General features: G+C 52.6%; 1 protein-coding gene across 2 annotated transcripts; it reads left to right on the plus strand.

The window, feature by feature from the left end:
* Positions 1-756: 756 nt before the first annotated feature.
* On the plus strand, positions 757-23,017 carry Man2a2 (mannosidase alpha class 2A member 2). 2 transcript variants are annotated; one of them, XM_040729635.1, is made up of 24 exons: positions 757-952; positions 1,121-1,317; positions 2,301-2,449; positions 3,091-3,348; positions 3,419-3,563; positions 3,680-3,851; positions 4,042-4,169; positions 4,361-4,534; positions 4,789-4,975; positions 7,383-7,560; positions 7,807-8,009; positions 8,137-8,319; positions 8,564-8,678; positions 8,883-8,953; positions 9,062-9,227; positions 10,082-10,318; positions 12,431-12,553; positions 13,021-13,135; positions 13,379-13,512; positions 14,628-14,769; positions 16,516-16,649; positions 19,243-19,437; positions 19,552-19,659; positions 20,512-23,017. In XM_040729635.1, exons 3-24 carry the CDS (start codon positions 2,318-2,320, stop codon positions 20,662-20,664), a joined length of 3,453 nt encoding a protein of 1,150 aa, XP_040585569.1. In that variant the 5' UTR covers positions 757-952; positions 1,121-1,317; positions 2,301-2,317; the 3' UTR covers positions 20,665-23,017. The 2 variants fall into 2 exon arrangements, with proteins under 2 accessions (XP_040585569.1, XP_005077862.2); XM_005077805.4 differs by having other exon boundaries at positions 757-1,317.
* The last annotated feature ends 1,490 nt before the right edge of the window (positions 23,018-24,507 follow it).

Genomic DNA, 24,507 nt, shown 5'->3' on the forward strand with positions numbered 1-24,507 from the left:
GCCACCGTGACAGATGAGTCTTTTCTTTTTTAAAATCTATGTAGCTATGGCTGTTCCGGAACTCACTATATACACCAGGCTGGCCTCGAACTCAGAGATCTGCCTGCCATTGTCTTCCAAGTGCTGGGACTCGGTGTGAGCTCCTTTGTCCGACCAAACATTAATCTTAAAAAGGAAAAAAAATGGAATTCGTGGAGATGTTCACTGCAGTATGATGTCTTACGCTGTAAATCCGAAACTTGGACGCCCAATAAAGGAGTAACCTTTAACACAATGGAATGCCTTTCACCCTCAGTCGCAGGAAACCCAGAGCCACCGGGAACGCACACTACTCAAAGGGAGGCAGCATCCCTTTACCTAAGAAACATCACTACGGAGCCAGGCTAGGAATCCACAACGCAGCGCACGCACGGGCCCTTTCTGCTTCTGCCTGATTCTAACTCTCGGAGCATCGAGGAAAAAAAGTCGCGCAGCTCTGCTGGGGTTCCGCAGCGCGCGCCCTGCCCTTTCAACGGCTGCGCAGAGGCGCGAGGCAGCCATAGCGGACCCCGGTGCCGACCCAGCAGGGGGCATCGCGGGAACCCGGCCGAGACGCTGGGAGGCGACCGAGCCTGGTGCTAGGGGGCGCTGCGGAACACGGTGGGGGGTGCGAGACGGCGGCGGGGCCCGGAGCCAGGGGACGCTGTGCGCGGTCCCCCGCGCCCCTCCTCCCGCCCGACGCGCTGCTCGACCCCGCGGCCGCTGGAGGCGGGAGCGCGGAGCGAGCGCAGGAGCGCGCGGCGGTCCTGGCCCCCGCGGGAGCGCGGCTGCGGGACCGAGCAGGGGCGGTGGGTGGGCAGGCCTCTTGTCTTAGCCTGCGCAACGGCCCGAGCGCGGGCTGCGGTCCCCGGGGATGCTAGCGGTGGCGGCTCGGCCGGCAGGGTCCCGAGCGGCGGGAGGCCGGCCGCGTACGGTAACGGGCCAGCCGGGGTGCGGGCGATGACTCCTGCCTGCAGGCCGCGGGCGTTGCGGCCCCCGGGTGCCCGTTGAGCTCCGAGGGCCGGAGGGGGCTGGGCGGGCCTGCGGGGGAGCCCCCGTGGCAGGTGCCTGCCCCAGCGGTGACCCAGCTCCTGCTTCCCAGCTCCTCCCTCTTTGGCCCGGACCCAATCTCCAGGGGCTAAAAATATTGCCCGGAGGCTCCTGAGCGGAATCAGTTCGCGCTAAGTAGGACGCAGGGTGAGGTGACAGAGCTCTTCAGCACCAGGGCCGGAAGAGCAGACTCCAGGACGCGGTCCCGCCCACGCGCGTTCAGCAGCTAGCGTCCTCCCTCCGTCACAGGCAAGTGGGGACCCGCGGGCGGTGACAGCGGGCACTGTGGGTCCTCTCGAGTTGCCCCGTTACCGAGAAGTTGCGCCTGGCTTCCGATACCCTGGGGACTTGAGTCTCGGCCGCTGGCTTCTCCTGAGTCCCTTAAAGCGCTCTGGAAGCCAGGACTGGAAGTTTTGCACTGCAGGAGTCAGTACTGACCGGGAGAATACTAGACTACTAATACGGGGTTGCTAGAAACGAGAGCGTTTCTTCTTTAAAAAGAAATCCATTCTGTATTCTTGCTGAGGCAGGGTCTGGATCAGGCACTGTTTCTGCTGAGTAGCTGTCTGACCCAGGAGTAGCCGGCTTGGCTTTCTCTCCAGCCGGTGATTGTACCTCTATGTCAAACAACATAGAAGCCTTGGTATTTATTCATCTGAAGGGAGGAAACACATGGCTAGGGAGCCTGGGCAGGCATTCTTTGCGGGCAGAGTCCTGAGCAAGCTGTTTGCAATCAGTGGTTTTGTAATGAAGTGTGGGTCAGAGCAGAGGCTCTGTTACCTCTGCTTTTGTTTTTGTTTTTAATGTGTTGCATTTGTTTATTAGTGAGCGTGTACGCCACAGAAAACGTGTGGCAACCAGAGGGCAGTTTGTGGGAGTTGCGTTTTCTATTCCCACCGTGTGAGTCAAATGGATTATCTTGGCTGTCAGGCTTGGCTGCAAGTGCCCTTACCTACTGAGCCGTCTAACCCGCCCCACACACACCCGGCATCCTGGTTTTTATAGCTCCAGTTGAGGAGAGGCAGAACTTCTGTCCTACAGGACCCACGCCCAGATCTATGTGCTCCTTGTGTGCTGGGAGTCTCAACCAAGATTTGGTTGTTGGAAGCTCCCTTTCTTTCTACCAGAGTCAGGCACAAGTAGGTGCTCCTTGGGAATCCAGAAGGCATTGGATAGGAAGACCGGCAGAAGGAGTCTGCATGCCAAACTACAGATGGTGTCTCTCCTGCCAGGTGCGTGTGGGGCCAGTATGAAGTTGAAGAAGCAGGTGACGGTGTGTGGGGCTGCCATCTTCTGTGTGGCCGTCTTCTCCCTCTACCTGATGCTGGACCGGGTGCAGCACGATCCTGCCAGACACCAGAACGGTGGGAACTTTCCCAGGGTGAGTCACACCTTGTTCTCAGATGCAAGTCACACCAGGGCTTGGACATCTCCCCAGCAGGGAGTGCTGTGTCGGTACGGGACAAGAACACGCCCCTCCCTCCTGTCTTAGGGATTAGTCCAAGAGCCTGGTGCAGGCCGGCAGGATACATGATCTACAGCTGAGATGTAGCCCAGGAACATTCGTAGGCACATCTTTTGGAGGTGGATGCCCATCTTGTTAAGCGCATGCTCCACCACTGGGCTGTGCTCCTGGCCAGGACAGGAAGTGGAAAGCAGCAATGGGAGAAGGAGGACAGTGGCCATGTGTATTGCTGGTCCGAGTCGAGTTCTTGGCAGACACTGCTAATTTTCCATTAAGTTGAATGCAGCCCTCAACACCATGCTTGCTTGAGGCAGGAAGTACAGTCGCTGAGCACAGGCACGCGAGATGAAATGTTTGCTGTCCACGAGCTGGAGGGCGGTGCTGCTAACAAGCCTAGTGGATAGGGGTCTGCCCGAGTGATGTGCGGCCTTCGACCGTAGGCCCACGGTCTGGCTGGGCCTCATACACCAGACAGGCATCAGGTGGTGGCCCCAAGCAGGAATTCTTCCCGTGACAGGGAGCTGGGAGTGATTACTTTCTGTTCTTAATTTTGGCAGAGCCAAATTTCCGTGCTGCAGAACCGGATCGAACAGCTGGAACAACTGTTGGAGGAGAACCACGAGATCATCAGCCACATCAAGGACTCTGTGCTGGAACTGACAGCCAATGCGGAGGGCCCGCCAGCCCTGCTGCCCTACCACACAGCCAACGGCTCGTGGGCTGTGCTCCCAGAGCCCCGGCCCAGTTTCTTCTCTGTCTCCCCACAAGACTGCCAGTTTGCTTTGGGGGGCAAGGGTCAGAAGCCAGAACTTCAGGTAAGAGCTGGTGCTGGCGGGGACTTCCCGTGGTGGCTCCTGGGTGCTGAGCCACGTTCCTCCCTGGCAGATGCTAGCTGTGTCTGAGGACTTGCCCTTTGACAATGTGGAGGGTGGCGTGTGGAGGCAAGGCTTTGACATCTCCTACAGCCCGAACGACTGGGACGCTGAAGACTTGCAGGTGTTTGTGGTACCCCACTCTCACAATGATCCAGGTGAATGCCCAGCCAGCCCGGCGGCCAGGGTAGGGGACGCTTTCTAATGACGGACACAAGGAGGGACGCAGCTGATGTGGGCGGCGCATTCAGGGAACGTGTGTTGGCTCCACCAGGCTGGATCAAGACTTTTGACAAGTACTACACAGAACAAACCCAACACATCCTCAACAGCATGGTGTCCAAGCTGCAGGAAGACCCCCGACGACGCTTTCTCTGGGCAGAGGTCTCCTTCTTCGCCAAGTGGTGGGACAACATCAGTGCCCAAAAAAAGGCAGCAGTCCGAAGGTCAGTAGTAGTTGGGAAGGCGCGGGAGAGTCATCTCAGCCCTAGCTTGTTCTGGTCTCATTCTGTGGGTACCAAGCTTGTGAGTATTCTCTGGCTGAAGGAGGCCAATGCATGCAGTCCCTGTCATCCTCTGGCTGCCGGGACCAAGCAAAGGGTCCCTGCCACATCCTGAGTGTGCCTTCATCCTTAGGCTGGTGGGAAACGGGCAGCTGGAGATTGCAACAGGTGGGTGGGTGATGCCAGATGAGGCCAACTCCCACTACTTTGCCTTGATTGACCAACTCATCGAGGGACACCAGTGGCTGGAGAGAAACCTGGGTAAGTCTGGAAACGGGAGCTAGACTCTGCCCCAGAGCTGGGCCTGACTGCTGTGGCAAGATGCTGTGAGGTACAGGGGTTGGCAGGTAGTTGTTCCTTTCTAGGCTCATGCAGCTATCTGGTGGGCACTAGGAAGCCAGAGGGCCAGTCCCTGAGGTATTCGGGGCCTTTGAAATCTGTGCTCTGCCCAGGTGCAACCCCACGCTCGGGCTGGGCAGTGGACCCCTTTGGGCACAGCTCCACCATGCCTTACCTGCTGCGCCGTGCCAACCTGACCAGCATGCTGATTCAGAGGGTACATTATGCCATCAAGAAGCACTTTGCTGCCACTCACAGCCTGGAGTTCATGTGGAGGCAGCTGTGGGGTAAGGCCAAGGAGGGGCATGAGTATTGTAGCTGTGTAGTCTTCACTGGGGAAGGGGAGGTTAATTAGAAATCCGCCCCTGTGGTCCCTAAGGGCAGACTGCCTGAAACAACTCTGCTCTCGGGCTAGGAGAGTCATGCTGACCCCTGATTGGCTTCTGTGGGCATACCTCCTGCAGGAGCTGTGGCTTTGGGAGCCCCATGTCCTAGTCCCAGCCTGCACATGCTCTACAGTCTACCCTGTCTTTTTCTGCAGACACAGACTCCAGCACAGACATCTTTTGCCACATGATGCCCTTCTACAGCTATGACGTCCCACACACCTGTGGCCCTGACCCCAAGATCTGCTGCCAGTTCGATTTCAAACGTCTGCCGGGTGGACGCATCAATTGCCCCTGGAAGGTGCCACCCCGGGCTATTACGGAGGCCAACGTGGCAGACAGGTATCGGCTGTCAGCCCTGCTTGGACAAGGTGCGGGGTGTGGGGTTTTGAGCAATGTAGCCCAGCGTTACTCAATCCCCCTGCCTCCGTCTCCTGAGAATGGGGTGGCAGGTCTTTGTTACCTGTTACCACCCAGCTGGTATTGACATTTGCTCGTCAGAGGATTTGGGCTGAAACATGGCTTCTGGTCTCGGCTGTGCCACACAGGACTGACCATACCTGGAAAGAAGGGCAGAGTCTGGTGGAGAGTTTAGGCCACACATCAGCAGTAGCGACTCCTTCCTGCCTCCCTGGGGAATGGGAAGAGCGCTTAGCTTCTTTTTCAGAATGCTTTTGCTTTCCCCAGTGAGGATGCCTTCTGATACCCTAATAGACTGGGAGACATTCCCCGCCCCCCCTTTCTCTTTGAGACAGGATCTCATATTCCAGGCTGGCTGGCCTCAAACATCCTCTGTTTCCTGAGTGCTGGGTTACACGCATGACTCACCACACCTGGTTTATGCCCAAATCAGGGGTTTGGGAAGCTGGGCAAGCACTCTGCCAACTGAGCTACATCCCCAGCCCTAAACAATTCTTTTTTTGGTTTTTCGAGACAGAGTTTCTCTGTATTGCTTTGGAGCCTGTTCTGGAACTCACTCTGTAGACCAGGCTGGCATCGAACTCACAGAGATCCGCCTGCCTCTGCCTCCCGAGTGCTGGGACTAAAGGCGTCTTTTTTTTTTTTCTGAGACAGAATCTCACTATGTAGTTCTGGCTGTCTTGTAACTCAGTATGCACACCAGGCTGGCCTCAAGCTTGCAGAGATGTGCCTATCTTTGCCTCCCAAGTGCTGGGACTAAAGGCGTGTGTCACTATGCCTGGCACCTGCCCTAAACAGTTTTTACATTGGTACCATTTCTTGCAAACTTTCAGCTGCTGTTCCTCATTTGACTCAGGTTCTCTGGATCAGCTCCAGGTCAGACAGGTGGATCTTCTGTTCTCTAGGTCCAAATCCTATTCGGACCCACCCGGTCCTGCTGGAGAACTCTAGTCTCTGAGAAAAAAGACCTGTCCCTTCTAAAGGACCTCAAAGATGTCACTGTGGCTAAAGTTAGACCCCTACGAAAGTATCAGTTAAGGTTGATGTAAATGTCATTTTAGCTGAAGTGTTGAGAATGTGGTAATAGCAGCAGCAGTGGCTCATGCTTGCAATCCAGGCAAGCACCCAAAAAGCTACTTTTCTTTGTTTTCTTTTGGGGGGACAGGGTTTTTTCATGTAGCTTTGACTTGCTCAGTACTCATTCTGTAGCTCAGGCTAACCCCAAACTTGCAACAATCCTCTTACCTCAGCCTCCGGGTGTTGGGAATACAGGCACATGTCACTATACCTGGCAAGAAAAAGCCTCTAATGACATGCTGTAAGACTGTATTGGATAGATAACATGGACAAAAAATAAATGTTCTCATACAGTTCAAGCAAGGCACCTTTCTTCGTATGTATGGAGGGGGGCTTTAGACAGAGTCTCATGTAGCTGTGGCTGTCCTTGAACTTGCTGTGTAGGTGAGAATGGGCTTGAACTACTGATACCCCAAAGGTGCTGGGGTTATAGGAATGTGCTACAACACCCAGCAGGCCTTCTCTGTGTAGACCTGTCTGGCTTCAAACTTGGAATTTTCTTGCCTCAGCTTCTCAAGTGCTGGGATTACAAGGATATACCACTATGCCTAGCTTTTCATGGAAATTCTTTTTCTTTTTCTTTTGTTAAGACAGGATCTCATTATGTAGTCCTGGCTGGCCTGGAACTCGCTATAGAGATTAGGCTGGCTTCATACATGGCCTTATACATGCCTGCCTTCTGTCTCCCAGTGCTGGAGTTAAAAGCGAGTGCTAAACTGGGTGGTGGTGGCGCATGCCTTTAATCCCAGCACTCGGGAGGCAGAGGCAGGCAGATGTCTGTGAGTTCGAGACCAGCCTGGTCTACAAGAGTGAGTTCCAGGACAGCCTCCAAAGCCACAGAGAAACCCTGTCTTGAAAAAAAAAGAAAAAAGCGAGTGCCGCCAGGCATAGTTTGCAGGCATGTGGACCCACCTTTGTGGATGCATATCCAGGTCTGTGAGTGTGTATGGAGACCAAGGCTGACATCAGGAACCTTCCTTGGTCTCTCTCTACCTTATTGAAAAAGTTTCTCAGCTGAATCCAGAGCTCATCTCCAATATGGACTGGTTTAGCTATGCAGCTTGCTCTGGGGATCCCGTCTGCTTCTGAGCTCTGATATTAAAGTCAGGCCACCATGCCCACTGGCATTTACATGTTTGTGGGGGTCCCAAATTCCAGCCCTCACACTCAGTGGCAAATGTTTTATCTACTGAGCCACACCCCCAGGCCCCATTCACTGGGACTTCATGTCGGGCCTGTGACCTGTTTGCAGGGCTGCCCTGCTCCTGGATCAGTACCGGAAGAAGTCCCGGCTTTTCCGAAGCAATGTCCTCCTCGTGCCATTGGGCGATGACTTCCGATATGACAAGCCTCAGGAATGGGATGCCCAGTTCTTCAACTACCAGCGGCTCTTTGACTTCCTCAACAGCAAGCCGGAGCTCCATGTGCAGGTGGGAGGCGTGTGTGGGTCTGCGGCTACCGTCTGGAGGCTGGCCCTCCTGAACCAGTCCTGGGCAAGGTTCCTGTGTGGTGGATCAGAATTCATCCCCGTTCCCCAGAAGAGCAAGACATACAAATCTGCTGCCCTTTGCTAGACAAAGTTCTCACCCCTGCCCACATCTGCAGCATTGTGGAATGGTGACCAGAGATCCCAGGAGGCTCTGTCATTGATGGAAGCTTGTTTTGGGTTCCTACAGGCCCAGTTTGGGACCCTCTCTGAGTATTTTGATGCTCTCTATAAGAGGACAGGAGTGGAGCCTGGTGCCCGGCCTCCAGGGTTTCCTGTGCTGAGTGGAGATTTCTTCTCCTATGCTGACCGGGAGGACCACTACTGGACAGGCTATTACACTTCCCGACCTTTCTATAAGAGCTTGGACCGAGTCCTAGAAGCCCATCTGCGGTGAGAACTGCCTACCTCCCCTTGCTGAGTTTGAGTTAACCTTTGAGGTGTAGGAGGAGCAGGGTAGGGAGGGAGGACACCATCAGGGTTGAACAGAACCAGAAGACTGACTTTTTTCTCTGGGTAGTGGGGCAGAGGTTCTATACAGCTTGGCTGTGGCTCATGCCCGCCGCTCCGGACTGGCTGGCCAGTACCCACTGTCTGATTTTGCTCTTCTGACGGAAGCTCGGCGCACACTGGGGCTCTTCCAGCACCATGATGCCATCACCGGAACTGCCAAGGAGGCGGTGGTAGTGGACTATGGGGTCAGGTAGGAGCCACCCCCCATTTCTTTTTTTTTTTTTTTTTTTTTTTTTTGGTTTTTTGAGACAGGGTTTCCCTGTGGCTTTGGAGGCTGTCCTGGAACTCGCTCGGTAGACCAGGCTGACCCCCCCATTTCAAAGAGAGGATATGTGGGTGGTTGGTGGGCAGGCTGCTGAGGGCTGGTCCCGCTGGCATGGCAGATAGCCTCCCCATGGCCTCCATCTCTCAGTTTCCTCTCGTGCCTACCACAGGCTGCTGCGGTCCCTGGTTAGCCTGAAGCAGGTCATCATCAATGCTGCTCACTATCTGGTGCTGAGCGACAAAGAGACCTACGAATTTGACCCTGGGACACCCTTCCTTCAAATGGTGAGTCCCTCCTGCGTCTGCTTGACAGACTGTGCGGTGTGGGTGGTACCACCCTAAGAGCTGCTATTGGTGGGCACTGTTCCTCTGTTCCCTTTTCTTGTCTTGGAGTGCAGATTCCATGCCTAGGTCGTTGGTGGTCTGGACAGGTTGGGGTGGGGGGGCTAGCCCACTCATCCTTCTCTCTTCCCGCCCACGTCTTTGCAGGATGACAGTCGTTTAAGTCACGATGCCCTGCCGGAGCGCACAGTGATCCAGCTGGATCCCTCCTCCCCCAGGTGAGCCAAGGCCCCCCCCAGCTCCTCACAGTGCAGGGGGCACGGGTTCTGGCTGCTGCTCTGTCCTGCCGCTGCAGCACGCTGGGTCAGCCCACCTTCCGCCCACAGGTTTGTGGTGCTGTTTAACCCACTGGAACAGGAGCGGCTCAGTGTGGTGTCCCTGCTGGTCAACTCCCCAAGGGTGCGAGTCCTTTCAGAGGAGGGCCAGCCCCTGTCTGTGCAGATCAGTGCGCACTGGAGCTCGGCCACTAACATGGTCCCCGATGTCTACCAGGTGAGGCAGGGCTCAGCCCTCCTGCTTAGCAGTACCTCTCCTGGGGCCTCGGGAACACCTGCTTCCCACTGCTCTGCTGGGTTCTGCTTACCCCCAGGATGGAGGCAGGTGGCTTGGGGAGAGGCATTGCCTGAAGGACAGTCACTCTTGGGATTTGAGTATCTTTAAAGGGATGGTGAGGACACTGTGGTAATAATTATACTGAGCGCAACAATAGTGCCCTCAGCTGCTCATCAAGTATTTATTGTTTGCTTCATTGTGATGGGGTCTTATATGTTGCCCAACCTGATCTCTAATTCCTGGACACAAGCTTCTAATGATGATTTATTGTGTTGACTTAACTATGTTTTTCATCTGTAATATGGATGAAAAATAAATGTTCAGGTATAGATCATGGCCGGCACTGCTCTAAGTGCTTAAATATCTAATTCATTCAGAATTTATTTTAAAGACAAGACCTCATTGTATAGTTCAGGTTGGCTTCAAAGAAACTCTGGTTCAGCCTCCTGACTGTTGGGATACACCGATGTACCATCACTCCTGGCTTTCATTAAACTCTTTCAAGTGTACATAGTTACACAATCCTCATTTCACCAGAAACAGCAGTCCAGAGAGGTTAAGGTACTTGCCTAAGGTCGCTCAGAGAGTATATGCAACCTGCTTCAGACCCTAGGCTCTCAACTGAGAGCCCCTTGGCTGACAGGCATGCAGAACCAAGATCCCAAAACAGACAGGTAGAAGCGTAAGGTTCCACGCTGGCTTCAGAAAACAGAATGTGGAGGTCAAGGATGAAGGGAGAAGGCGGCCTGTGAGGACAGATGCTCACCTGCTCCTCTCTGCCCCTGGGCCCACAGGTGTTGGTACCCATCCGTCTGCCAGCCCTGGGCCTCAGTACGCTGCAGCTGCAGCCAGACCTTGATGGGCCCCACACAGTGCCGTCTTCCGTACGTGTCTACCTGAATGATGTGAAGCTGTCAGTGAGCAGGCAGACGGCATTCCCACTCCGTGTCATGGACTCGAGCACCAGTGACTTTTCCATCAGCAATCACTACATGCAGGTCTGGTTCTCCGGCCTTACTGGGCTCCTCAAGGTAAAGGGCCAGGCCGGGGGTGGTGGGGAGGGACCAGGGGAGGGAGGGCACAGGCACCAGGGAGCTTGTGTCTAGCTGTTCCTGGCCCCATGCGCCTCCTATCGCCTGACGTACAGCTCTCAAGCTGACAGCATGGCAAAGGCTGAGTGTGTTAATCATCCACAACTGTGTCTGTGACTTGTAAAGAAGAGAAGGTTTATTTCTGCTTACAGTTTTGAGCTTTGAGCCTACAGTTAGGCAGACCCATTGCTTTGGGGCCTGGAGTTAGGCAGGGAACAAATCTTAGTGAAGTAAATTACTTCACAACCAGGATGCAGACGTTGGGTGCTGTGGTGCAGACCTGTAATTTCAGCAATGGAGGGGGCAGAAGCAAGAGGGTCAGAAGGTCAAGGTCATCTTTGACTGTATAGCAAGTTTGAGGCCAAGCTGGACTGCATGAGATCCTTACCTCAAAAAAGTTTAAAGAAAGAAGTTGGAGCTGGGCGTTGGTGGCACACGCCTTTAATCCCAGCACTCAGGAGGCAGAGGCAGGCAGATGTCTGTGAGTTCTAGGCCAGCCTGGTCTACAGAGTTAGTTCCAGAATAGCCAGAGCAGCGCAGAGAAACCCTGTCTTGAAAAACTGCAGAAAGGAAGGAAGGAAGGAAGGAAGGAAGGAAGGAAGGAAGGAAGGAAGGAAGGAAGGAAGGTAGGTTAGGTTCAGTCGTATACACCTTTCTTTTTTTGTTTTTTCGAGGCAGGGTTTCTCTGTATTGTTTTGGAGGCAGTTCTGGAACTCGCTTTGTAGACCAGGCTGGCCTCAAACTCACAGAGATCCGCCTGCCTCTGCCTCCTGAGTGCTGAGATTAAAGGTGTGCACCACCAACTCCTGGCCGTATACACCTTTCTTTAATCCTAGCACTTGAGAGGCTGAGACAGGTAAATTCAAGGACAGCCTAGTCTACATGGTGGGTTCCAGGTCAGCCAGAAATACACAGTGAAATGATGTCTCAGCAGGAAGGAAGGCTGGGATCCAGTTGCAGAGAGAAGGACTGATGAGCAACCCGCAGAAACCGTTGACCTGAACGAGGGGGAGCTCATGGACCCCAGACTGATGGCTGGGAGGCCAGCATGGGACTGATCCAGACCCCCTGTATATGGTGTCAGTTAGGAGGCGTGGACAATCTATGGGGCCTCTGGTAGTGGCTCAGTATTTATCCCTAGTATATGAATGGAATTTGGAAGCACATTCCATATAGAAGGATATTCTTTCAGCCTAGACACATGGGGGAGGGCCTAGACCTACTCCAAATGATATGACAGACTTTGAACCCCATGGAAGGCCTTACCCTCCCTGGGGAGTGGAAAGTGGATGGGATAGGGGGTCGGTGGGGGCAGGAGAGGAGGAGAGGGATAGGGAACTGGGATTGACATGAAAAACAAGCTTGTTTCTAATTTAAATAAAAAATTAAAAAAAAAACAAAATAAAAAAAGGAAGGACAGACAGACGAACGGACATAGACTGGAACAGCCAGAGCTACACAAAGAAATCCTGTCTCAGAAAAAAGAATGTGGCAGCTGGAGATACATGCCAGATAAGCAGTCTACCAACAGCTACAAGAAACCCTGGGTTTGGTCCCCAGCACTTCATAAACCTGGGTGTGGTGGTCCATGTCTGTAATCCCAGCATTGGGAGGTGAAGGTAGGAAGATCAGAAGTTAAGGTGCCCCTTTGGGTGGTAGCCCACTCCTCTAATTCTAGCACTCAGGAGACAGAGGCAGGCAGGCCCCTGAGTTCAAGGCCAGCCTGGTCCACAGATTGAGTTCTAGGACAGACAGGGCTACACAGAGAAACCCTGTCCAAAAAAAAAAAAGGAAGGAAGGAAGGGAGGAAGGAAGGAGAAGGGAAGAAAAAGTAGAAGGGAGGAAGGGAAATGATAGAGTCCCACTGTCCCCAACCTCGCCTTGTAGCAGCAGTCTGGGGACAAGCCCTTAACACACAGACCTTATAGGGGACCCTAAGATCCCAACTGTAGCACTGGCCTGGCTTCTTGGGGGCAGTCTGTCTGTGCCCTCCCAGGGGGAGACCTGACATGCTGGTGTGGGGCCAGGGGTCAGGGCTGTGTTTTTTGGCAGAGCATCCGAAGGGTGGATGAGGAGCAGGAGCAGAAGATGGACATGAAGCTCCTCATCTATGGTACCCGGACGTCCAAAGATAAGAGTGGTGCCTACCTCTTCCTGCCTGACAGCGAGGCTAAGGTACCTGAGACGCCTCACAGAACCTGGTGGGCCTTGTGGGTGGGGAGAGGAGCCTGGGAGGGACCTGGCATTCCTTCAGTGTCACTGCCTACTGTGTCCTGTCCAGTCCTGTCCTGTCCTGTGCTGTCCTGTCCTGTCCTGTGCTGTCCTGTCCTGTCCAGTCCTGTCCTCTCCTGTCCTGTCCTGTCCTGTCCTGTGCTGTCCAGTCCTGTCCTCTCCTATCTTGTCCTGTCCTCTCCTGTCCTGTCGTGTCCTGTCCTGTCCTGTCCTGTCCTGTCGTGTGCTGTCCTGTCCTGTCCTGTCGTGTGCTGTCCTGTCGTGTGCTGTCCTGTCCTGTCTTTGTTGCCTTGTGGAGCTTGGTGGGCTGTGGTCTTATCCAGATGGTCAGGCCACAGCACTGGGACGAGGACTTCTGTTGTCCCCCTGGGCTCTGCTGTGGCTTCAGTGACCACTCACTCTTTTCCCAGCCCTACATCCCCAAGAAGCCTCCTGTGCTGCGTGTCACCGAAGGCCCGTTCTTCTCAGAGGTGGCTGCGTATTATGAGCACTTTCACCAAGTGGTTCGACTGTACAACCTGCCAGGTGAGCCCTGCAGGAGGAGGTCACAAGGAGCTGTGAGTCCCGCAGGCTGGCACCCGTTCCTTTGTCCCATCTCTGCTGACAAGCAGATGTGTCCTTTGGCATGGGATGCTTCGGGATGCTTGATCTCTTGAGGAAAATCCAGTCAGCATGCCCTGGGAGCTCCCAGGAGGAGGGTGGGTAGAGGCTTCCCTGACATAGCCTCTCAGGCCCTGCTCACCTCACCTCTGGTTGCCCTGTGTGCAGGAGTAGAGGGGCTGTCTCTGGACATGGCATTCCAGGTAGACATCAGGGACTACGTGAACAAAGAGCTGGCCCTGCGCATCCACACGGACATTGGCAGCCAGGGCACCTTCTTCACAGACCTCAATGGCTTTCAGGTAATTCTTGGGCCCTGTGGGACAGACCTGGGACTGCTTTTGGCCTCCCAATATAGGTGCTGTGGGGAGGGTGACAAGGACTGGTGGCAGCTATGGGGCCAGTGAGATGGCTCAATGGGCAAAGCTTGGCCAGACCTGGCAAGCTGAGTTCAATTTCTGGAACCCTGACAGAGGTGGAAGGAGAGAACCCATTCCAAAGAGTTGTCTACTGATGTCCATGTGTGTGTCATGGCACATATACCCATGCTCATACATTACACAACACATACACCCATGCACACACATTACACACATACATACACCCATGCACACACATTACACACATAAACACACTTTTAAAAATTAGCTGGGCAGTGATGGCGCACGCCTTTAATCCCAGCACTTAGGAGACGGAGGCAGGCGGATCTCTGTGAGTTGGAGGCCAGGCTGGACTGACAGCCTCCAAAACAATACAGAGAAACCCTGTCTCGAAAAAACCAAAAAAAAAAAAATTAGCTGGGCAGTGATGGCACATGTCTTTAATCCCAGCACTTAGGAAACAGAGGCAGGGAATCTCCGAGTTCGAAGCCAGTCTGATCTACAGAGCAAGTTCCAGGACAGCCAGGGCTAAACAGGGAAACCCTGTATCTTTTTTTTTAATATTTATTTATTGTGTATACAGTCTTCTGCCTGCTAGCAGAAGGCACCAGATCTCATTCAAGGTGGTTGTGAGCCACCATGTGGTTGCTGGGAATTGAACTCAGGACCTCTGGAAGAACAGTCAGTGCTCCTAACTGCCAAGCCATCTCTCCAGCCCAAAAAGAGGCAATCATCGTATGGAAGGCTCTGTTTCTGCATTCCAGTGAATGTCAGAGAAGTCAGACCCTTGAAGATAGTTTACTTTTGTTTCTTTTTTGATAGTAGTGGGATTGAACCTTGGGTCTTATGCATGCAAGGCAGGTGCTCTGCCATGGAACTACATTCCCGGCCGGGAAACCCTGTATCTTAAAAAAAGCAGGCAAACAATAACAACAAAAACAAAACAAAGAAATAATAACCAGGGATTCCTTCACACTGAGAGCTTTCAGAACACAATCAGACACCATTCCTACCTGGCCTTGAACTCCTCCCGACAGGTACAACCCCGGCGATATCTAAAGAAGTTGCCCCTGCAGGCTAACTTTTACCCCATGCCAGTCATGGCCTACATCCAAGATGCAGAGAGGCGCCTCACGCTGCACACCGCGCAGGCTCTGGGTGTCTCCAGCCTCGGTGATGGTGAGTAGGGAAGCAGCCTACCCTTGCTCCAGCCGGTCCACTTTGTTGGCTGGGGAAGGGCTTCCTTCCCTCTTTCTAAGGCCCCGTCACCCCAAAGCTTGAGAAGGGGGTGAGCCATCCACAGCCCCTGTCAGTCACACTTGGGCAGCCTATTCTTGGGGGAAGCAGCTGGGTATTGAAGGGTTATTCTCAGCTGAGGGTGCAGCTCTTTTTTCTTTGTGTGTGTGTGTTTTTTTTTATTTTTGAGACAGGGTTTCTCTGTAGCCTTGGCTGTTCTGAAACTTGCTCTACAGACCAAATTGGCCTTGAACTCGGAGATCCACCTGTCTCTGCCTCTTGAGTGCTGAGATTAAAGGCGAGGCCACCACCAGGCAGGTGGTTACAATGTAGTATTTAGGAAAGGGGAAATATACATATCTCCTCCTAATGGTCAGTAAAAGAAAGGCTGACATTCTTACTAATCAAAGAACATCTCTGGGCCTAGCAGCACAGTCATGTGACCCCAGCTCCTTGGAGGCTGAGGTAGGAGGATCCTAAATCCAAACTCAGTCTGGGCAACTTAGCAGGCTTTGTTGTCTGGAGACTTAGCTCTGTGAAGGATCACTCACAGAGTGTGAGCGAGGTGTGAGGGTCCCCCCTCAGTACTGAGAGAGTGAGACGTTGTCAGGGACAAGGTGAAGGCTCCCCCATCCCCAGTGATCTCCATAGCCTTGGGACAAGATGAGCAGGGATTTGTGGACTCTGAGGCCCTAAAGGTATTTCTGTCTGTGGGGTATAGAGATCGTGAGGGCTGAACTGAGTGCAGGATTAAGGCTTTGCCACAGTCGTGGTGAGTGTTGTGCCCGCTTCTTCTATGGGAGGAGTGTGGCTCTCCTGCCTCCTGCCAGGGTTTTTGGGGATCTGTCTGTCTCAAAACTCCTGAATGCAGCCCATTGTCCTTGCTCTGTCAGCTGTCTGCCCCTCTGGGACATAGGGCATTAAATGATTATGTTCTATGCATGGAACCTATTTTAGGGTTGGGAATAGCTTCCTGTGTCTGCTCAGAGTACAAAGCCAAAGAGACTACAGAAATCAGAGTAAGGACTGTGGAGATGAAAGGGAACTTGGCCGTCTGTGGGGAAAGCTGTTGTGGGTCACTGGTGAAAGCCTTTTTTCCTCACACCCATCCGTCAGCTTTGCAGTGAGACCCTCCCCCAAGCATAGTCCAAACAGGAACAGAGATGGTCCTCTCCCGTCTCTCACTGGAGACCTTGCCGAGCCTTGCCTCCTGCCTGTCCTCACCATAGCCTGCTTCTGACAGACAAAGCCATCCACTCCAGTCTGGACTGCTGGGCCTTCTAGCTGATACTATTAGAGCAGAGGCAAGACAGCATGTTTCCAGCCTGAGAAAGCCCACCTCAGATGAGGGACTCTGCAGCAGTGTGGCAGACAGGCTTCTCGGATTTCTGGTTGCTGTTTCCTGAGTTCTGTGTGGATGGTCCCCAAGAGGTTTCCCGCTGGCCTAAGCCCAGCCCAGGGCATAAGTTCTACTCCCGAGTCGCAGTGCTCCTCTTTCTCGGCCTCCTGCTTCTTCATCTAGAGAAGTAAGGCAAGACACCTTCACTGCTCTCCCAGTACTAGAATCCATCATTCTCTCCTCTGAGTGACTCAGCTTGTCTGTCACTGGCCTTTTCCCTGGGTACCTGAGGTGGAGTGTCTGCTTAGACATGGACTTGGCAAGCTGGAGCTCACTGTTAACTTCCCCAGGCCAGCTGGAGGTGATCTTGGACCGACGGCTAATGCAGGATGACAACCGGGGTCTAGGCCAAGGGCTCAAAGACAACAAGATCACCTGCAACCACTTCCGCCTCCTGTTAGAACGGCGAACCTTGAGCCATGAGGTAAAATCTGGGCCCATTGTCCGGTGAGCTAGTGTAGGTTCCGCCCTGTGGGTGACCCTGTGGGTTCCCAGATGTGCCTGCAGGAGGGCAGAGGCAGACAGTAAGCTTATTTCCTGCATTGAGCCGGGAGGCTATGGCATTTGCTGGTCAATCTCATGCAGCCTGGCAGTCCCTCCCAAGCCACACCCTGTCACCTTGCCCCCGTCATGTTCATCTTCTGCCTTTCTCTGTGCTACCTCATCTTCCCCCTTCCAGCCTGAGCCTTTCCTAACCCTGACACAGCCCTGCTCACCTCTCTTTACCTCACCAGCCTGGTTTTTCCTCCAAACCGGCAGCCATGTTTAGGGGCTTGATATTTTCCAGCAACATGATCAGGCGCCTAAAGGTAAGGGTGAGCGAGGGCCTTGGTAGTCTAGGGTGAGCAGTCTAGCCCTGTAGTTGGAGTCTGCTGCCTAGCACCCTGCAGGTGGGGCTTAGTCACCTGTTCCTAGGTAGATGCTGAGCCCCTGCTGTGCTGTGGGAACTAAAGGACACGGGCCCATGCACACCCCCCTTGGGCCCTGCTAGTGAGCAGGATGGGGCTGCCCTGAGTGCAGAGTGCAGGGCTGAGGTGGGGTCTCCTTGGGCCACATGGACTGAAGACGAGGTGGAAGATGGCGTCACCAGCCTCAGCTTTCATGAGTGGGAGCCGTGCACACAGTAGAAGGCAGCGATGACAGTGTGGAAGGGACACTAGTGGCTTTAGAGCGGTGCTGACCAGCATGGCAGCCACCATCCACAGGTGCTGGCCATTTCTTGGTACTTGCACTGAACCCAGGGCTGCTTTGCGCATGTTAGGCAAGTGTTTTGTCACTAAGCTAAGTCTCCAGTCGTGTGTGTGTGTGTGTGTGTGTGTGTGTGTGTGTGTGTGTGAGAGAGAGAGAGAGAGAGAGAGAGAGAGACAGAGAGAGACAGAGAGAGACAGAGAGAGAGAGAGAGAGAGAGAGAGAGAGAGAGTGTGTGTGTGTGTATATAACTTGGGCTACTCTCTTGATTTAGTGAGGATAACCTCAGGGCTATCTTTGGTTAACCTTGATTTTGGTCTCACTGTTGCCTAGGCTGACTTTGAACTCCTGATTTCAAGTGAGCCTCTAGTCTCAGCTTCCCAAGTAGCTAAGACCACAGACATATGCCACTGTGCCCAGTTACCTGTGCCTGTTTACTTATTTGGTTTTTTTTTTTTGAGACAAGGTCTCATGTAGCCCAGGCTAGCCTTCATCTTCCTGCCTCCGTTTCTCAGGGGTTAGAATTATAGGAGTATATCGCCATACTTCAAATAAGTTGAGGTTGTCACTCACACCAGTGACACTCCTTGGGCCAGGTATGGTGGCACATGTCTTCAACTCTGGCATTCAGGAGATAGAGGTGGGTGGATCTCTATGAAGGTGAAGCCTGGTCTGCAATGGGAATTCCATTGTAAGATCCTGTCTCAGAACAATAAAGAAAAAAATGACAGGGAGCTGGAGAGATGGCTTAGTGGTCCTCAACACTCACAGGGCAGGCAGCTCAGGGCCATCTGTTAATTCCAGTTCAAGGGGTACAATGGTCTCCAGGAGCACTGCCTACATGAAAGTGTGCAGACATATATGCAGGCAGCCCATGCACACACACAAACTAATAATAATAGTGGTTTTTAAAATTACATTGAAGTCCCCAGTGGTCCCAGGTGGGCAGTAGCTATCACAGAAAGCATAGCAGATGGTGTTTCTGTTATTTCAGAAGACTCCATGAGCCAGTGCTGGTCTAGAGCATGATGGGAGGGCTGGGCAGAGCAGACTGCAGAGATCTCGGGGGCCTAGCCAGAGTCTGCAGACAGTGGAAGGTCTTGAGTAGGGAGGGTGCTGTCAGGGTTTGCCCTCAGCTGTCAGGACTGCCAGCAGCAGAGTGACTCTGGGGGGAGACAAGGCAGGGATGACAGTGTCAAGATGTTGAAACAGGAAGCCTTAGTGACTTCAATTAAGCCCAAGGGTAGGAACACGAAGTTGTAGTGACAGTGTGTTCAAGACATTGCAGAAGCAAAATGGAAGAGGGCTAGGCCTGCGTGGGCTTGAAGGGTGAAGGGCGTCTGCATATAGGGCACCCAGAGGCTGGTGCCAGGTCAGGGGTCAGCACACAGAAATGCAGTGGCTGTGAGAAAAGTCCGTGTGGATGTGGCATCCTGGGAGCCACCTGAGGAATGGTCTCACCAGCTCAAGCCGGCAGTGTGGATGTGGCGTCTTACCGTGGGACAGTCACCATCAGAAGCCTGTCCATAGTGAAACATGTCTGCTGTCCATCTCTGTGTGTGGTGACAGCATTAATGAGAGTACATCCTTTATGATAGTGTTAAAGAAGCCACAAAGGAAAACATAGACGTGGGCTTAGTAACATGACCCTCTCTAAGTTGAGTACCAGGAGAAGTAGCCACTCGTGAAGGCTGGAGGTTCAGGGCCTGGAACCAGGCAGCCAGAGTCCACGTGAACCAGGGAAACTGTTCTGAAAGGATCTGGCCTGTCTCCTCTTCACCCTGTAGCCGGCTCTGCTCCCTCACCTACATTTTAGGTCCATCTTGCAGGTCCAAGATGAGCGCTCTACCAGCTACCCGTCCCTCCTCAGCCACCTGACGTCCATGTACCTCAACACGCCTCCACTCGCCTTGCCCGTGGCCAAGAAGCAGGTCACCAGCTCCACGCTGCGCTCTTTCCAACCTCTGGCTTCCCCACTGCCCTGCGACTTCCACCTGCTCAATCTGCGCACGATCCCGGCTGAGGTAAGTGCTCCAGTGGGCTCGAAGGCTCAGCACCAGGTTGTGGCGTCCCCTCTTTTGGCCTTGCCTCGTGCAGAAGTGCTGCCAGCCTCCACGCCCTGCCCGACTGTCTTCCAGGACACCCTGCCTTCAGCCGATGCTGCGCTCATCTTGCACCGCAAGGGTTTTGACTGTGGCCTCGAGGCCAAGAACTTGGGCTTCAACTGTACCACAAGCCAGGGCAAGGTGAGCAGGGCCCGGTGTGGGGCCTGGCAGGGCCCCTGGTCAGGACAGTGAGCCGGGATTTCTGCAGTAGCTTTCTGAGAGCTTCGAGGGAGGCTGGACTAGGGGTTGGCAGAACCTCAGGTCTCCCCAGAGACAAAGGGGAGGCTGAGTGATTCTAGTGTTGAGTTGGGCAGGAGCAGTTTCAGATACGGCACGGAACTAGAAAACTGGACGAGGGACCTGTAAGAGCCAAGTGGGCAACGAGAAATGATAACTGCTGCCCCTTTTGAAGCATGAGTCATGGTGTCCGCTGGCACTTGGCTGGCTCTGGTTACTCAGAAGTGAACCCAGACACAGTCCTTGTTCTCAAACACAGCTTGGTGTAATAGTTCGTGCACCAGGTACCTGGACAGGCCCCGGGCTTGAGTAGATTGCAGCAAAGCCCTGTCTGAGGCCTGCTGCTTTTGAGAGGACTGTAGCTTCTGTAAGATCATTTCCTTCTTTTTATATCTATTTATCTTATTTTTATTTTTGGGACAAGGGCTTATGTAAGCTGGATACAGCCTTACTGTGTAACCAAAGCTGAGTTGAACTCCCGAGCTACCTGACGCTACCTCCCAAGAGCCACAACTGTGTGTCACCGTGGAGCATTACTTTACCTCTAAGGAACTGAGAGAGAGAGCTAGGTGTGGCAGCTCACAATGGAATCCTAACACTCAGGAGACTGAGACAGGGTTGCTTGAGTTTGAGGGCAGTCTTGATTATAGAGTGAGACCCTGTCTGAAAAATAACTAAAAGGTAGTACTTGATATAAGGAGGAATTTAACCCAGTGTTAGCAGTGCCCAGCTCAGCCTGCCTTTCTCTCTTCACAGATGGCCTTGGGAGGTCTCTTCCATGGCCTGGATGTGGTATTCCTGCAGCCAACCTCGTTGACTTTGCTGTACCCTCTGGCCTCACCCTCCAACAGCACTGACATCTTCCTGGAGCCCATGGAGATTGGCACCTTCCGCCTCCGCTTGGGTTAGGTCAGGACTTCGCGTGGCCTGAAGAGAAAGTTTATCCACAGAGACCACCTCTTAACACCAAATCCGGTTTGACAAGCCACACTAGTGTCACCCTCCGTTCTGCCTCAGAACTGTGACAGTCTGGGCTCTGCCCTTACATTGTCTATTGCTGCTTCTGTGTTTGGGACAACCACATGTCAGTGGTAAGCAGGTGCCAGTGAGACAAGGGAGAGGAGGCTCTCTGGGTTGTGAGTAGGTGCCCAGGTGGGCACAGGCTCAGGCTCCCATCGTTTTCCCAAAATGGGATTTAGGAAGAGTGGAGGGAAACGGAAGAGGTCAAGGACGCTGTGAGGAACAGCCCAGTGCCAGGTGACAGCAGTCATGAGCTAGCTCTAGGCAGGCTATGGTGACATAGGCCCCACATGTCCTGTTATGAGGCACAGGAGCAGGGTGACTCTGGGAGAAGGGACGTAGAGATCCATTATTAGTGGGATAGAGGAGTGAGATGGGTCCCTAGTTCTCCCAAGAGCCTAAAGGCTTTGCTGCTTTCTGTTCTGCCTCTGCCTTTAGTACCTCTGGGCTTGTGTACCCTGGCTAGGTGGCGATAAGGACTAGCTTGAGACTCTAAATCAAGGTCAGAGGCCATAGAACACTTCAGGTACCCACACCCATTCTCCGCTGGTCATTTGGTGATGTGTTGATTTGTGGTAGGGGTGAGAAGTGTCTCCCACCCTCCCTGCTTCTTTATGTCACACACCACTCTCCTCACGAATTCCTGTCACAAGACTCCCGTGCTTGGGCACCTTGTGAAGCATCCCATGCTGGGTCCCGTGGCAGGTGGAGGAGGTTCATCCTTGCTCCATCTACAGAAATGTTGCCTTCCTGGTATGTGGGACAAAGAAGATGGAGACGAAATTAGGAGGCTGTATGCTCTGATGAGCCCTCATTTTACCTTAATTAGTAGAGAATTTGTCTATAAATGATGAAAAGAAAGTTGGTAAAAGTGTAGCTCCATCCCTTATGAAAACTTAGAAAGCCAAGACCAGAAAGAAGCATCATACTAGATAAAGGTCCCTGTCACCAGTAACCTATAGCACCCAAAGAACCAAACAGCAAGGCACTCTCCTGAGAGTCAGAAACTAGCTGGGGCATGCTGATGTTTAACAGGGTTCCGGTATCACTAATCCCTGCAATTCAGCAGATGGAGACAAGGGAACGCCATGATTGCCATTGTTTTTAAACCATAAGCTATATCTAAGAAGCCAGTGCCAACTGAAGACCCAGCAAGGTGTTCTGTGAGTCGCCTGAGTGCTGTCCATGTAAACACCAGTTCTTCCCAAATCAGCCCATAAAATCAATGTAATTCCAGCAAGAGTGGAGACTTCTTGGAATCCTGCCAGTTCTGATATTCATTTAGAAGAGTACAGGATGAGGGTGTGAGGCAGTTCTGAATGACAGTGGTAATATATGGCTGGTGGTCCCAAGGGGGGCAAAAGGCACTTGTCATACAGAGTCCTCAAAGGCTTGGACTCTTCTGCCAGCATGAATTTAGTCATTGTGTTGGTCAGAGAGACAGACCCATGCACACAGACGTTCAGGGACAGGGAGATGGATCGTTTCATAAATAGTTCCTTGAGACAGCTAGCTGTTAGTTGAAACTCTTACCTCAGTTTCCCAAAAATTAGCTCTGGAGGGGAAAGCAAAACAAGAAATTATTCAAAAAATACATATATAAAAATCTCACTCTCACTATGTAGCTCTGGCTGTTCTGGAACTTACTATGTAGACTAAGTCTTTAAATCACAGAGATCCCCACCTGCTTCTGCCTCCCAAATGCTGGGACTAAAGGCGTGTGCCACCACACCCAGCAAAAAAATATATTTTTACATTTGATGTAGGAAGGCTTTTCTATACATAACATGATAGGGGGAAAGACTACAAAGGAAGCGTGTGATAGGAAACAGGTTAAAGTACACTTTGCAGGTGTGTGCCCTGAATGAGGACTGCAGGAGAAAAACCTGCTTTGGCTCCTCTGAGGACATCACCAGGGTCTGCCCAGCTTTCACCCAAAGGTCCTACAGTGACAGGGCTGAGTTCTGGGAGGTCCTTCAGACTACAGCCAGGCTCAGGCCGCATGGATTCCTAGTCATGTTTGGTGAAAGAAATAAGATGATGAGTAGGAACTGCTTAGCGTAGAGCCTGGGCGGTAGACAAGTATGGGCGGAAGTTTCTGTCCTGACCGCCTAAACACACGAGGAAAGAATGTGAAGCCCCTGTTAATAGCAAGTGTTAGGCTGGTGCATGGTCTGTAGTCAAATGATAGTGGAGACTCTGGACCCCTAGGAAATTAGCGGAATAAAGGATATTCATTGGAGGTGTTAGATGTGCACTAAAGTTAATGCCACACAAAAGTGTTTGGGGAGGGCATTCTTGTAATGTGTCCCTGGCTAACCCAGACTTGCCATAGAGAACCACACTGGACTTGAACTTGTCATCTTCCTGCCTCTGCTGCCCACATGCTGGGCTCACAGGTATACACCATATGCATTTAAATATTACTTAGAGCAATATTGTTGGGAATGTCCAGTAGCAGAGTTGCTTCTAGAAAGTGCCGTTTCTGCCCTGTCCTACACAGGGTTGTTTCTTCAGGCTGCGTGCTGCAGTGGCGTACAGGCAGGGTTACATGTAACTGAATCAAGAAACAAAAGCTCACTCTGGGGCACAGAGGGAAAGACAGCTCCTGGTGTAGCCTTTGAAGCAATCTCTGGAATCAGGGCCAAAGAATTTCCTTTGTTTTGTTTTGTTTTTTTGGGGGGATTGTTGTTGTTTTGTTTTGTTTTTGGCTGTTGTTTTCCGAGACAGGTAGCACAAGCTGACCTCCAACTTGTAGAAATCCTCCTGCCTCAATCTCCCAAGTGTGGAATCACAGGTGCATGCCACCATAACCTGACTCAAATTGTTCTCAGCTATGGCCCAGCGCATGCATACTCCTTAAAGGCAAGCAGCCTTGTCCAGAGCTCTGGCACTGAGGCCTCGCTGCCATGAGGATAACAATCTACAGTGGAAGCAGGAGCAACAGAACAACCCCAATCACCAGGAAGGGAAGGACTTCCTCACTGAAACACATCCACCTCCACAAAGAGGACAGGGCAGAGTGGCACAGAGAGAAAGTGTAAGGTGCGTCAGCCTCTCCCTCGTAGGGAGTTCAGGCCCACACAGCGTCGGGATCTGCTTTCCCCAGGGCATGCAGAGAAAGAAGCAGGAACTCTGGACAGCAGCTTCTCTGACTTCAACTGGCCTGGTGGCTACTAAGAAGGCCCTTGTGAAGCTAGGTCCTTACGTTCCAGCTACTCTGGGGGCAGAGGCAGGAGTTGAACAATATTGAGACCCTGTCTCAAACAAACACTAGCTGTCAAACTATCTTCCCGCACTCAAAGAGGAAAAATTATGTAGTGAAGGTGAGACTTGCAGTTCCACTAGAGATCTCTGAAAATTTTTGTTCTTTCCCAACAAAAATATATGTAAAGGGCAAGTCTCAGAGATGACAGGAGAGGCTAGGTCTTTCACCAGACCAGTTCTGTTTAGGCCCAGTGGTGAGTAAAGTCCAAATCATAAGTTGCTAGGAGCGACTGGGTCTGTTCCAGCTCCTGACTTTGGACTCCCTGGTTGATTAGAATAGCCTGCACACAGGAAGCCCAAGGCGGGCTGGTGATGATGACTTCTTAACATGTACAGTATGACACAGTTGAAAATTAGAGGTAATGGCCAGTAAGGAAGTCCCTTGGGGGAAGCAACACTTGGGTTTCTTTGTAAGCATTGCATGCTATAGTTTGAATGTGTGTCCCTCTGTCGTTCAGTGAAATA

The sequence above is a fragment of the Mesocricetus auratus genome, unplaced genomic scaffold (genome assembly GCF_017639785.1).
Source record: "Mesocricetus auratus isolate SY011 unplaced genomic scaffold, BCM_Maur_2.0 Super-Scaffold_4256, whole genome shotgun sequence".
In the NCBI taxonomy this organism is placed as follows: domain Eukaryota; kingdom Metazoa; phylum Chordata; class Mammalia; order Rodentia; family Cricetidae; genus Mesocricetus; species Mesocricetus auratus.

Coding starts and splice junctions, on each gene's coding strand:
- Man2a2 (XM_005077805.4), top strand. CDS start 2,318: ATGAAGTTGAAGAAGCAGGTGACGGTGTGTGGGGCTGCCATCTTCTGT. Junction 4,170..4,360: donor GTGGCTGGAGAGAAACCTGG/GTAAGTCTGGAA, acceptor TGCTCTGCCCAG/GTGCAACCCCACGCTCGGGC. Junction 4,535..4,788: donor CATGTGGAGGCAGCTGTGGG/GTAAGGCCAAGG, acceptor CTTTTTCTGCAG/ACACAGACTCCAGCACAGAC.